A 15,161-nucleotide genomic window follows, 5' to 3' on the forward strand; every position below is an offset into this window, starting at 1 on the left:
TTGTTCTTTAAGGGAACAAAGAAATTCATTGAAGAACTAACATGTAAGCTAATTACTTTTACTAGTACTAGAACTCTAATCAACAAGGAAATGACAGAGTTAATGCTGTCAAATTTCCCAGTCTGAAGTCAACAGCTCTCTGTAAATGGAGAGGGAAGATGTGATTTCCATAAACATTCATGCTACTCTTTATGGTGGCATGAAGCTTCCTGCAAAATATGTCCCAAACTCAGATGCTGACACCACTCAGCTCTCTCAGGAATGCGTGTATTGTCCCATAAGGATGATGTCATAGTTACAAAAGGGAACTTGGTTTACCAACAAACACACAAGACAAGCAAAGACAGAGGACACGTTATTGACTTTTTCCAGATAATACAGTTTGTTGTTTTTTTTGACAGGAAAGACACAAGAGGCAAAAACAATAAAGAAATAGTAGTCTACAGCAAAATAATAATTACAAATATAATAGAGTGCAAGCATCATCATCAGACATTTTCTGACACTACACTTCTAAAATATTTAACTATACGGTCACTCTTATTATTATGGCAAACGTGCGAAATTTTCCTGTGGTCAGGGTATATATGAAGAGGAAGTAGGATTATTGCCAATACCAGAGAACCTTAACCTCTAGATATCTCTGATAACTTCTCATGAAATATTTTTAATACAGCCTATATGTACCTACAACAACAATAGCAGTACTTGTTGAAACTTAATAAAACATACAAGCTATACAAATAAAGCAATATAAGCTATAATGTAGATTTTTAATTAGATTATTACAATGTTATTTCAATTAATTTATAGAAAAGAATAAAGAATAGACAGAGCAATTCCAATAGGGTGCACGGGCCCTAATAACTTAAAATAAAATAATTAATTACACATTCCCAACAAGCTGGCTGAGAGAAATTAAACAAACAAAAAAAGAAACACTGGTAACAGAAGTTTAAGAAATACATACATACATACATACATAAAATAAAATAAAATACCCATTGTCAATGAGACAGTATGTCAGAGGGCGGAGAGAGGCTGTGTTTCAACACCCAGTGCGCTGCTTACCTAGTCATCGCACACACGCACTGCCCTACACCCTACACGCGCGTGGGATGCTGTCTACGTAGGCAGCTCGCTAGGTTTTGAAACCTAGCCGCAGACGCTCTATTTCCTGGTTACTTCGCAAGGTGGGTGGCTCTCATGTGACAACATTAGCTCTTTATTTACAAAACTTTAACGTACTTTAACTTGTATTTTGTGCTGTGTTCATTGCTTGCTTAATTTAACTTCAAACCTCACTATATTTCATGGCGGGTTTTCTTCAGCTTTTATCAGCAGCAGCGATTGTACTACTATTGAATCCATTAGCTGGATAGCTAACAGTGTTCAGATGTTAAATCATCATGGATGTTGTACATACTACGCATTAAGACCCCGCAAAGTACACACTAGTCTCGGTCCGTGGTATACACACCTAAATAAACCGCAAACAGGTTGTCGTCGGGGAAGTTATTGTAATGTCTTCGTGATAACGCATGTGATTCATTGTAAAGAGTGTGTACCCTGTTAAAGGGCATCCTTATTTGTTTTTTTAATGGCTTTGGGTGTTTGAGTGAAGCATATCACTGCTGTTGTTTTACTGCAGGATGAATGTGGGCGTTGCTCACAGCGAGGTGAACCCAAACACACGGGTGATGAACAGCCGGGGGATCTGGCTGGCCTACCTGCTGCTCACCACTGCCCTGCATGTAGTCTTACTCAGCATCCCTTTCCTCAGTGTGCCTGTGGTGTGGACGCTCACCAATGTCATACACAACCTGGTCTGTTTGAAATAATCAAGATTTTGAAATAAAGTCTCTTATGCTCTCCCGAGGCTGCATTTGCTTGATGCAAAATAAGAACACTAATAGTGTGAAATATTATTACAATTAAAAATATATATTTTAAAATGTAATTTTTTCCCATGGTCTTCAGTATCACATTATCCTTCAGAATTTCACAATATTACAGTTTGTACTGTAATTTTGATCAAATAAATGCAGCCTTGGTGAGCATTTAAAAATCACTTAATTAGTAGAATTAATAAAGCCACGTCATGGAAAATATGTAGAAGTTGTATTCTAAGTTTAGTGGTCTGTTGTTAACGCAATTCTCTCCCATTTAGGTGATGTATCTGTTTTTGCACACCGTCAAAGGCACACCGTTTGAGACGCCAGACCAAGGGAAAGCACGTTTGCTTACTCACTGGGAACAGATGGACTATGGCATCCAGTTCACAGCATCAAGGAAGTTCCTTACCATCTCACCCATTGTACTGTGAGTGATATTCATAATTCTCTTAATACTGACCGAAACAGAAATGGGTGAATATACACTGGCAATCATATCATCCGTCCATCCATCCATCCATCCATCCATCCATCCATCCATCCATCCATCCATCCATCCATCCGTGTGTATATACAGTACTGGTCAAAGTTTAATAAGAATTATCTTATGCTCATCAAACCTGGATTTATTTGATCAAAAATACAGAATTTTTTTTTATATTGTGAAATATTATTATGATTTAAAATAATGACTTTCTATTTTAATATACTTTGAAAATATAATTTATTTCTTTGGTGCAAAGCTGAATTTATCAGCCATTACTCCAGTCTTCAGTGTCACATGATCCTTCAGAAATCACTCTAATATGCTGATTTATTATCAATGTTGTGAACAGTTGTGTTGCTTAATAGTTTTTTGGAACCTGTGATATATACAGGATTCATTCGCTTTCAGGTTTCGTTTTTTCAGGAAACTTTTGAACGGTAGTGTATATTGTTACAAAATACTTTGTTCTTTTTTTTTAAATCAGCATATTAGAACTATTTCTGAAGACGCTGAAGACTGGTGTAATGGCTAATGAAAATTCAGCTTTGCATCATATATTATATTTTAAAGTATATTAAAATAGAAAAGCATTATTTTAAATTGCATTAATATTTCACAATATTACTGTTTGTTTTCTGTATTTTTGATCAAATAAATACAGGCTTGATGAGCATAAGAGACTTCTTTTAAAAATATTAAAAATAGTTATGTTTCCAAACTTTTGACCTGTAATGTATACACACACACACATGCACTGCCTGGCCAAAAAAAGGTCACAGACTCTTAATATTTCGTCAGGCCACCTTTTGCTTTGATTACGGGATGCATTCGCCATTGTATCGTTTCGATAAGCTTAAGCCATATCATTTATTTCTGTCCAGAGTTGCATTAATTTCTCGCCAAGATTTGTATTGATGATGGGAGAGTTGGATTGCTGCGCCTCTCTTCTTACCCTGATGCGCCCATCACTCTGTGCATGTGGAAATGCACCCTTCACATTGTGCATGTGGAAATACTCTTACTTTCACTATGAAACACAGCCATGAGTTCTACAGTTTTGCGACTCCAGGCAGTGTATATACAGGAGTTGGACAATTAAACTAAAACACTGGCCAATATAGTATTGGAGGTTTCACACCTATATATGCCTGGTAGAGCAGAGTGTGAAGGTTGAATTAGCAGAGCAATAGCACAGCTGAACATAAACCACTGCAATCCTCACAACATAATAGGAGACATATCAGTGACCAGGACAACAAGTCTTTGTGGTGTATCGAGAGCTATGGCATCCACAAACCACATCCAACAGGAGTAACTTTTGACGCAATAGGAAGCTGTCTGAAAGGGATGTCCGGGTACTAACCCGTATCCAAAAAACATAAAACCCCATCTACCGAACTCACAGCAGAATTTAATGCACACCTCGACTCACCTGTTTCCACCTGTTTCCCTTTTGTCGGGAACTCCACTGAGTTAATATTCATTGGCTGCAATAGTCAAACCTTTGGTCACTCGTGCCAATGCCAAATGTAGGTTTCATTAGCGCCAACAGTGTAAATCTTGGGCTGTGGACCATGTGAAACATGTATTGCTCTCTGATGGGTCCACCTTCACTGTCTTTCCCACATCCGTGAGTTACAGGGTGGATCAGTGATGGTTTGGGCTGCAATATCATGGCATTCCCTACTGTGCTTCACTGCCAGGGACTACCGAACCATTCATGTGCACCTATTGGTTCAAATATTGTACCCTGAACCAATTGCCTATTACCCTATTGCCACTTCAGTGTGTTTTGGAGGAGCAAGTCAGATATATATAAAACATAAATGTTAAACATACAACATAAAAACATTTTATATGTATTAAGAAATTCCGTTTTTATGATGTTATTACATTCTCAATTATATAACATTTTTAACAGTATAATCGTTCAATTTAATTATCATATTTACAATAATTGTTGTTTTGTTTTCATAGGTACATCTTGGCCAGCTTCTACACTAAATATGATACCACCCATTTCCTAGTCAACACAGGCTCGCTACTAAGCGTCCTCCTTCCAAAGTTGCCTCAGTTTCACGGAGTTCGTCTATTTGGTATAAATAAATACTGATATGACACTGCAGCCCACTCATGGAGGGGACGTAGCGTCATGGAGATGAGATGACTGAAGTTCCTTTATTCTCCACATGATGCTTCCTTGGTCCAAAGCCGTAGGGACTTAAGGAAACAAAACTGCACTGGACTCAAGTACATTATTTAAAAAACAAGAAGGCCTTCCATGCTCAGGTTTACTCAATCTTGGTGTGTGTTTTTTTTAATCCAATCTTATGTCTGTAATTTCTTTTCATCAAAATACTTTCTAGATTTATCAAGTTTAAGGACGTTTTGACTACATTGCAACAGACAATGTGCCAATTATCATCCGCTGATATTACTTGTGTTAAGGATCCCTTTGCATAATCCCACAACAAGCTCTGCCACTGTGGAGTCAAAACATGATAGTGCTGAATTATAATATTCAGATTGTTTTTTGTCAGTGTTCTAGTATATAACGTGGGTAACTACAGTTATTAAGATATGTTAGAATCAATAGGAAAACACATCTGTTTTGAGTTTAATCTGAACTGTGTTGCTGCATTTATCATTTCATTTTCACCAAAAATGCAAAACAAAGATCTGTGATAATGTGTGATTGTGCAAAAACTGGTTTCCCTTGAAGTGTTTTACTTAAAGTTCATTGCTTTTTTTTTTCTTTTTTTTTTGCTGAGCACTGGTTATATTCGATTTTCTGTATTTATTTATTTCATCATTTCATGAAACATTCCAATTTGAAGTAAATGCCAAGGTAAACACACATTATTATCATATTTAACATATACATGTCTGCATGGATCATGTTTGTTCACAATACGAAAGTGAAAGTATGCAGATTGGGGAACAAAAGTCTGAGACCACATTGAAAATAAAGGATTCAAATTCTAATTTAAAGCTGGAAATAATCTGAAAGGTTTAGTTTTTTTTTTTTTTTTTACAATTTACAACAAAAAACAATAAAAAATGTAAAATGAAGAAGAAATTATATTACATTTTTTACATTTTCCTAAATGTGTACAAATGGTCAGATGCTGCCATATGCATTTTGGATCATTTTCAAGTCATGCTGGAGAACATGATCAATAGGTTTCACACAAGCTTATGGAGTTCATGACAGTCATTTTGTTGCACTGGTATAATTAAAATGACTTGCACAAGATAACTTATCAGTCATAAAATCATTTATGGACTACTATATAAAGTCTCAGGGGGCTAATGAAGTATGATATGCAGGTCAACCAGCCACAACCATCGATCTATACTCAAGGAAACAACATTTACAGTTGCATTTGTGGCAGTATGGCCCTCACTGCTTAGCCACCGTTGTGTATTCAACATATGATAAGCATGTAATGAGCACAACATTAAAGTCTGATGCTCAGACAGAACGGCGTGAAGTTGCATCATTATTGCGAGGAAGCAATCGTAATACTATAGGATCAATCTAACCACATGCAGATTAACGTGGGAATCCTCTCTTCTGACCTGTTGGATAACAACAAACCACACAGGTGAACAGGGAAAAGGTGCGCGCATCAGTCACGAGGAAGCTCGACAAGTTCAACACTGTGGATCTGTGCATTTGGATAAGTTGTGAAGGTTTAGCGGGGGAAATCCGTGAGTTTTACATGTCACACACCTACAGGCGCACGGGGCAAGCCCAGCGACTGCGATGAGCCGATAGTAATGCGGGAATCCCCACCTACATGCTCAGGTGTCTCCCAGACGCTAAGATACTGCATTTCAAGGAAAAGGTAGTAGGAGGGGAATAGTATCCTCGGCCCACCTGTACCACCGATTTGCCTAGCGTAGGGTAACACGTTGTGTCTGTTTACCGCGACAGCACATGCAAATCGGCTTCTGGCTCAGTGCACTAGAATACTGAGGAATCCTGTGCTGGTGACACGCGACACGGGTGACGGGGACCACCGCTGATGATGTCACCGCTGGAATGCAAACAGCATTTGCATGACCTGCAGAGGAAGAACAAGGACGGGTTCTTGTGGCACTGAAGTCATGTGTTTGCGGTCAATATCTCTTGCCTTCAGCTTTAGATTTTGCCTGTTCTAAGTCGGTGGGATTCAAAACCAAAAGCTGAGGCGGGATTCCTGTGAGGTGCTGCCTGTGACTGAGGAGACAATGCTTCTGCTGTTCCCCCCTCAATTCTGCTTTCTTCGTGTTCCTGTTCTAAAGCCTGTTATAAGAAAGGCCTGCACTGATCGATGAAGGTCAGCCAAACCACAGCATTTGTATAAAGAAGACCCAGAGGTGATCAGCCGTAAAACAGTGGTAAAACAGCAGACTGCTGACTGGTGCTGTGGAGTGACTTTATCATTTACTGGAGGAGTGATAGGGAATGTAGAAGTGAGTCAGCAATAATAAAAACAAGACAGAAGAAAAGTGAAAATGAGTTGGCTGAAATAAAAGGGGAAATTATTTTGCTGGACATTATGTTTTAAGAGGTTTGTTTGTTGCAGAGAAAACTGTTGAACACGTGCAATATGTGTTTATGAAGCCCCTGAAGTGACAAGCAATGAGATGGGAGGAAAATTATATTTCGTTCAAAACATTTATTTGCAAAAGCATTAAAACATCTGGTCCCACTTTATATTAAGTATTTATATTACATAACGTTTTCAATCAATATGATTATCCTCCTGTGAGGGACTTCCTAAAATTTAAAAGGCATCAATCTTTTATAAACACCCAATTTATACACTGAAAAATTCATATTATAAATCAATTAATTTCTAAAAATGTAACTTTATTATATATTTTCTTATACTCACTATACTGTTAAATGTAGTATTTATTTGTTTGGTTATTTAATTTTATTCAATATATTTAAGAGATGAATAACTAATATTGAATTTTTTTTTAATAATATATAATATTTAAATCATGTTTTATTTATTTTAATCTAATTTATTGATTTACTTATTTATACATTATTTAAAACCCCTAGAATTTACAAATGTATTGATTTAATTATTATTTCTTAATCTTTTTTTTTTTTTTTTTTTCTCTAGATATTTCCACAGACCCCGTCACTCCCTTGTGGCCCCCGGACCCCGTTTGAAAACCCCATGCCTTAACTCACCCTTAAACCTAACCATACTACAAAACCTGTCCCTAACCATAACCCAACTCAATAGCAGCAGAAGCGTTTTACAATACAACATAAACACAATAAGTACGCTGTACCAAACAATTTTTTAATGTAAGTACTAGTTAAAGACACCCAATATAAAGGGTGACCAAATACTTTTCTCCCATCTCATTGTCTCTCTAAGGGCTCGACAGGACAGTGATGTTCAAGAGATTGAGTATAAAAAAGCACCTGCTGCTGATTGTTACTGTGTTTTGTTTTCTTCTTTTTCTCTTGGTTGCCTTTGTGCTGTTATAGGTGACAGGAGAGAAGTGGCACACCAGGTCCAAATTAGGAGATATGTGTTCCTGTTACACGCTTACGGGGGTGTGGGGGCCATGGAGAAGTGACATCATCTCCTGATAGCCTGGAATTGGATGTCGTCTGCGGTCATATTGGATTTTTTTTTTTGATAAAAAAAAAAAAATAATTTAAATGGCCTCTTTCGGTTTAGTATATCCTGTGAAAACCCTAGAATTCTGAAATAATCTCCATTCATTTTGTCGGCAAGATGCATTTGATGCTCAAGAAACATTTATGATTATTATCAATGTTGAAAACTGTTATTTACATTTTTATTTCATGATGCTATGATGAATAGAAAGTTCAAAAGAACAGCATTTATCTGAAATCTGAAGCTTTTGTAACATTAAACACTACCGTTCAAAAGTTTGGGGTCAGTAAGAATTTAAATTTTATTTTTGGGGGAAATAAATAAAATAAATCAATACTTTTATTCATCAAGGATAAGTTAAACTGATCAAAAGTTATATGTTTTATGTATTATGTTAGAAAATATTCTATTTTAAATAAATGCTGTTCTTTTGAACTTTCTATTCATCAAAGAATTTTGAAGAAAATTTGTACACAACTGTTTTCAACATTGATAATAATAATGAATGTTTCTTGAGCATCAAATCATCATATTAGAATGATTTCTGAAGGATCATGTGACACTGAAGACTGGAGTAATGATGCTGAAAATTCAGCTTTGATCACAGGAATAAATTACAGTTTAAAATATATTAAAATAGAAAACAGTCATTTTAAATTGTCATAATATTTCACAATATTACTGTTTTTTTTTTTTATTGTTTTTTATTAAATAAATGCAGCCTTGGTGAGCAGAAGATACTTCTTTTAAAAACATTAAAAAAAATCTTACTGACCCCAAACTGTTGAACGGTAGTGTATGTTCCAAAATATATTAGGTTCTTTGGTTTAAAAAGCACAAAATAATGGTGCTGAATTTTAACCATGTTAAATTATTAGAGAAAAATACAAAGGTGGGAATATTTTTTTGGCCACATCTGCAGACGATAGCAGTGATAAGCAATCGAAAAGTGATGTTAAAAGTTTCTTGTCCTTTAAGAAATTTAAGGAAACATGTAGAGCAGTGGAGCAGTGACATCCATTAGCTCAAATAAAATCTGTTTTACATCTATCCATCTGCTAGATTTCCTTGCTCTAAAAAGTGTATGGAGATACCTGTGCAAGCAACCCAAACACCTGATGAACAGCTCTATGTTGCCATGTAAAGCCAGTGGTTCCCAACTCTGGTCCTGGATTACCTCCAACTGTACACATTTTGGATGTCTCTCTACAGGTCTTGAAGTCTGATGAGTTGAATCAGGTGTGTTTGATTAGGGAGACACAAAATGAGCAGATACAAATGTGACCAGGGATTTGAACCACTGCTCTATTGGTTTTATGCTGCCACCAAGTGGTCACAACAAAGACTTACAGTATTTTAAGGTGTCATATTTACATTGTACTAACTCTAGTAAGCACTGAGTAAAATTAATTAACTAAATGCACTTAGTATAGAGTTACTTGTAATTATGCATAATATACTGTTATTACTATAGTACGTTATAACGTGCAACTACGTCACCTTAAAATAAAGCGCCACCAACAATTCTGATATCGGTGAGATTTGACCATATTTATTAGTTTACAAAGTAAAGCAATAAGACTATGTATTTTTATGTTTTTATTTTTCATAAAAAAATAATCCTTTGACCTTGAACAGACTTACAGCTCCAATCAATGTCCACAAAAAGCTGTATAACATTTGTGCCTCTTCTGTTCAGCTGTTTTAGTATTGCTTTTTTTATTGATATACACATGTGCCTGGGCCTTAGTATAAACTTAAAAACAAAACAAATCATAAAATAGAGTCCATGTAACAACACAGTGTTCACAGTTCCCTCCTCACACGGGACATCTCTGCGGAAATTAAACTCAAAGATTTAAGACAAATAAACATCCTTTTTAAGAAAATCACTGTTGGCCTTTCTCACGAGCCACGAAAACAACATCCAGGGCATTTTCACCATTAATCACCCGTTACGAATGCATCAGAGACTGAAGTCATGTGTTTGCAGTCAGGAGTGAAAACCTCCAACAGATACCTACAGAAATACAGTAAATGCTACAGATCTCAGATCAGATTAAAACATTTAAATACTTTCCAACACTGTTCATCGGTCATTTCACCCGTGTGTTGTTCAGTCGTGGAGATAGCGCCTCTGGCTTCACACCGTCGTCTGTTTCCCACCCCTCCTCCTCCTCCTGTTCTTCCTCATCAGTGGAGAACAGCTCATCTTCGAAGAAGGATCCGCCCAACCCGTACTCCTGTGTGTGAACTGACACCTCATTGGACAGCAGATGTGGAGAGCCTTCGATGAAGTCTGCAAACCTGAGTGCAAGTGTGGTTTTTTAGACAACATGACATTAAAATGGACATTTTTCTTTCTTTATATAAACATTTTTGGTCTTAAGCATTATCCTTCAATATTCTGAAGTCATTAATCATTACCGTTTCAAACCCCTGTGTTAAATACTCTCTGAGTGAATTATTTTAACCAGCATTTATTGGCATGGAAGAAACATAAGCTTGATTTTGGCGGACGAGATCTGCTATGAAAATGGTAGAAACCCATTATCAGATTTTTACAGGTGGTAAAGGAGGGAGGAGGAGGGAAATACAGAAGTTTCTGGTTAATGTGGATTAGGAAGTACTTCTGACTGGCTGATGACACAGCGTTGCAAGAGCCAATCAGCACAGTTTCACGCCTGAACTATGTATATGTATAATAGGATTTTGGATCCCTGAAAGCGATGGGAAAACATTTTTAAGATGGGAGGGAAAATTCACATTTGCTAGAGAACTTTTGTGTTCTCCCTTTTACAAGATGCGTGCATCTTTTTAACCACTAGAGGGCCAAAAAGTTACATAGCGTAGCTTTAACACTTGTTTCTCTAAATATTTTCTCATACCTCTTAGGAGACTGGATCCTAGAGACCGTCTTCCAGGTGTTGAACTCAGGACTGTTGCAGTATTTCCTAAGTTCCTCCAGAGCTTTCTGAGTCTCCAACTCCGACTGTCTCTGATACTCCTCTTCCGTCAGCAGACGCCGTGGCTCGAGTTTCTTAGGCTTCAGCTTCCTTCAGAGCATTCATTCAGCAAGAAGACAATAACTACATTGCTCAAAATGTATTTGAACAACTTTTATTAAAGTTATATGCTCACTGATAAAGCATGAAGGCCTTGGTAAAAGGGTACTCCAGGTTCTTTGAGCAGAACGCAGCTATCATGATGGCCAGAGCCACTTGCTGGACCTGAATCCCAGCGTACACCAGCAGAAGGCCGAATATCTGCAGCGTCCAGGACAGGATGTTGATACTTCGCTCCTCCGCCAGAGGCCCATAGCGGTAACAGACTGCAAAACTGATGAACCCGACCACAATGACATAACCTAAATATATATAAAACAAAGAACAGTCAGCACTCCATATACTTTAAAGACTAGTATACAAATTTATGAATCAAGTATTTGCAAAATAAAGTTCGTTTCATAATATTTCAATCAAATCAAATAATACATACAAATATAATGATTATTTATTTAATAAAAAATAAACAGTAGCTCACTTTTCACAATCCAGTCAAATCTGGTGTATAAAAGTCTTATCTACAGCCATTATTTCTCAATGAATATATCATATTACAAAAATTGTATATGTTCTATGTTGGACTTTATGCACATTAACACGTTTTCAAGGGGCTCTCTTACCGATAGCCAGATGCCAGTGATCTTTAAGAATTATTTGGAGATTCCTAAACACCAGCTGGATGATGTAGAGAGAAAAGGACCATCCGCCCATCACCAGCACATAGAATGGGCTTTTCTACAGGCCAAGGAAACAAACATGTTGAAAGGTAATGAAGACCATAATGGTGCGTTCACACCGGACGCGAATAGCGCGTCAGGCGCGAGGGATTTCAATGTTAAGTCAATGCAAAGACGCGTTACGCGCGTAAAAAATTCCTGCGGCGCGAATGAGGCGTAGAGCGCGGCGCGGTAGACGCGAATACGCCTCATTCGCGCGTCAAGTTCGCGCGAATGGCGCGAATTGAGCGTCTGGCGCGTTAAGCGCGTTACGCGCGAATGTTTTATGTAGTGCTTTTTGTGCATTCTCGTGTTTGACGCGAATTCGCGTCTGCCGCCCGAGTTGAAAAATCTGAACTTCTGCGTCAATTCGCGCCGCGTTAACCAATCAGGAGCCTGCTTCAGCTGCTTGCTGCTGTCACGTGGTGAAGTGACAGTTTATAATGTTATTTTATGTTTGGCCTCAATAAATTATTTTGTAATATGACTAAAATGCACAACAAAGCACATCTTTCACATAAAAACTCGATTTCAATATATGAGAGATACTCATTTTGTATTGAATGCAATTTATTCCATATCTATATGAAACATTATTAATGTAATGTGAAGACAACAAATACAATTTAGTGTATACAAACTAAAAAAAAAATCACAGGACAGGTTTCACTTTTGGAGGCTGGCTCCATTTATTATCAAAACAAAAATAAATGACAGATTAGGTGGGTGCGGGCGAGGGTGAACCTCGCGCCGGGCTGTAGAGCGCGGGCTCGTCAGGCAGCGACCACTCGAGGCCGAGGCCTTATACGGCCTACGCTGTCCTCGTCAGCGTCCTCACCGTTAGGTCCACCAAACCTAGGTCCTGGACAAAATTGTGAAACTCCTGAAACCCTCCGGAGAGTCTGGTGGACCCGAGTACAGCGACGATGTCCCCTACGCAGCTGTTTCTGCTCTCCAGAGCATATACGAGCGGTGACTCTCTCGATTAATGCTAATGCTAATGCTCGATAAACATCTAAAAAAGATGGCCGCCAACGGGTTTCTAAACTTTCGCCTCTGACGCGCGTAAATGTCGCTTCAAACTTTTGTTTTTACGCGCGTCAATCTCGCTCTTGACACGCGAATGTACACATGTGGTCAAGCGTCAAACTAGACGCGGTAGACGCGAATTTGACGCACTATTCGCGTCCGGTGTGAACGCAGCATAAGGGTCTTCATTTAATCTCCATAAGGGTCTGTCATAATTTACTCAACCTCAAGTTGTTCCAAACCAGTGTGAATTTCTTTCTTGCTAAACACAAAAGATTATATTTCGAAGAATGCCAGTAACCAAACAGTTGATGGACCCCATTGACTTCCATAGTACTTTTTTTTCCATAAGTCATCAACTGCTTGGTTACCCATATTCTCCAAAATGAACACAAAATTATTTTGTGTTCAGCAGAAGAAATCATTTAGGAATAACTTGAGGGTGAGTAAATGACGGAATTAAAAATGTTCCCTTTCCCTTTAATAAGATTACACACAAAGCCAACCAAGGTGTTCGACGGTAGAGAGAAGGATGTTTAGTACTGATGCTTATTGAATGTGAGGAATCCTACCTTGGGTAAAAAACGGCTGATGATGAAGATGACGATGATGAGGGACGCGATCATGCCTGTGCTCATGCCAGCAGAGTAGTAGAACACTTGACTCCTATAAGACAGATGAAACGGGTGTGAGCAGAGACTTATAAACACAATATGTCTAAGTAACAACCTAAATTGTGCCTCTATACAGGAAAAGGAGAACTGGCTAAAGAGAATATTTTCATTTTGAATTATATTAATGTCAGTTTAGTACCTGCTGAGAATGTCTGCAAAAAAGAACAGCAACACTCCAGCCAGAAAAACCAAAAACAGGTAGATGTCAAAATCTACAGGAGGAGAAACAATATCAATCTCCAAATCAATAACACAACCCCGATTATTTGAGAGCATGAAGATTTCATTTAAGCAATATAATCTGCAGGACCAATAGGAATACGTTTCCCTATCCATGTGGACTTTTGCCGTTCTAATACATTAATGCAAGTCCTTTTCAACTCACGTCGGCTAGGTTGTACTGTATATAATGTACGGGAGTCTGAAGGGTCCACTCTGAAACAGGTCTTGTTGCTAAAGAGACTGATGCTCACGGTGGTTTCATTGGTCTGTTCGTGAACAAAATACTGCACAAGTTTCCAGATGCTGAAATGCTCAAGCTCCTGCAGGTCCTGCTCATCATTAACCACCGTCACTTTCAGCTTTGTAGTGCTCCACACTCTCACCTGTCAATCAAATAACGGGCAGGGGCTCTCAATTTTGATGCAAACATTACAGATCACATTGACAAGTCATAGTTAAAAGTCTTTTTTACCTGTATTCTAGTCCATGTTTCCCTCCATCCAGGTATGATGGAGTTATAGTAACAAAAATGTTGTGCAGATTGTGCTTTGATTTCTTGTCCATCTTTAATTTCTATGATGGGACGGGTGGAACCTGCATGAAAATGACAGCGTAATAACTTTTGTGAATCATATATATATATATATATATATATATATATATATATATATATATATATATATATATATATATATGTATGTATGTATGTATGTATGTATGTATGTATGTGTGTGTGTGTGTGTGTGTTTAAATCATATTTTACATACACATATTTTATACATATTTTTAAATATGAAACGATGAAATAAGAACATTTTATTTATAAAGAATAAAATGTGTTTCTCAAATATACCGTGAAGTGAGGGTTTAACTTGAATATCTGGCTGCGACAAAAATGATTAAAAAAAGACAACAAACTAACTTACATTATCGTATAAAGTTAACGTTACTTTTAAAACATCTGTTTGCAAAGCTCGAACTAATTAACGTTACATCAACAAATGATATAACGTTACGTTAACGTTACCTAGTACGCTAACAACACGTTTAGCTTTCCTAATTGTCCTAAATAATTTACAAACAATATGTATCAAGATATAGTATCTTAAAGCGTGTCTAACTATTGCTTACCTGAGGTTTGAGAAAAATGAAATGAAAATAGCACAGTAGTCAAGATAACTTTCAATCTCACTGTTTTGATTCTACAGCCACTTTCGGATTTCATTAATCCCGCCATGATGTCTTCTCGCGTTTCTTCGATGGTTGGAGTGACGTTACCAACGAGACTTGAGTGCTGAACAGCGTCACCCGCTGCACTGGAGTGACCACGCGCTTCTGGCGCACCATCACACATGACTGCAAGTTGTTTCTATCAACTGTAAAGTCAAAAATGTTCTTTTAAAATATTTTTATTGATTTATTTATTTTTATATG

At 37.4% G+C, this 15,161-nt stretch overlaps 2 protein-coding genes across 3 annotated transcripts; one reads left to right on the plus strand and one right to left on the minus strand.

The window, feature by feature from the left end:
- Positions 1-1,095: 1,095 nt before the first annotated feature.
- ormdl2 (ORMDL sphingolipid biosynthesis regulator 2) lies at positions 1,096-5,413 on the plus strand. Its single transcript, XM_082144528.1, has 4 exons — positions 1,096-1,193; positions 1,652-1,826; positions 2,171-2,322; positions 4,360-5,413. Exons 2-4 carry the CDS (start codon positions 1,653-1,655, stop codon positions 4,493-4,495), a joined length of 462 nt encoding a protein of 153 aa, XP_082000654.1. The 5' UTR covers positions 1,096-1,193; position 1,652; the 3' UTR covers positions 4,496-5,413.
- A 4,192-nt stretch (positions 5,414-9,605) lies between these two features.
- On the minus strand, positions 9,606-15,004 carry nemp1 (nuclear envelope integral membrane protein 1). Of its 2 annotated transcripts, XM_082144588.1 has the most exons (10): positions 14,859-15,004; positions 14,200-14,321; positions 13,891-14,110; positions 13,645-13,717; positions 13,404-13,497; positions 11,707-11,821; positions 11,163-11,388; positions 10,910-11,077; positions 10,127-10,328; positions 9,606-10,041 (listed from the first exon to the last, which is right to left on the minus strand). In XM_082144588.1, the coding sequence occupies exons 1-10, from the start codon at positions 14,962-14,964 to the stop codon at positions 10,015-10,017; spliced, it is 1,353 nt and encodes a 450-aa protein (XP_082000714.1). In that variant the 5' UTR covers positions 14,965-15,004; the 3' UTR covers positions 9,606-10,014. The 2 variants fall into 2 exon arrangements, with proteins under 2 accessions (XP_082000714.1, XP_082000715.1); XM_082144589.1 differs by having other exon boundaries at positions 9,606-10,328.
- Positions 15,005-15,161: the final 157 nt, after the last annotated feature.

This window comes from Leuciscus leuciscus, assembly GCF_965113295.1.
Source record: "Leuciscus leuciscus genome assembly, chromosome: 18".
NCBI classification, from domain to species: Eukaryota; Metazoa; Chordata; class Actinopteri; order Cypriniformes; family Leuciscidae; genus Leuciscus; species Leuciscus leuciscus.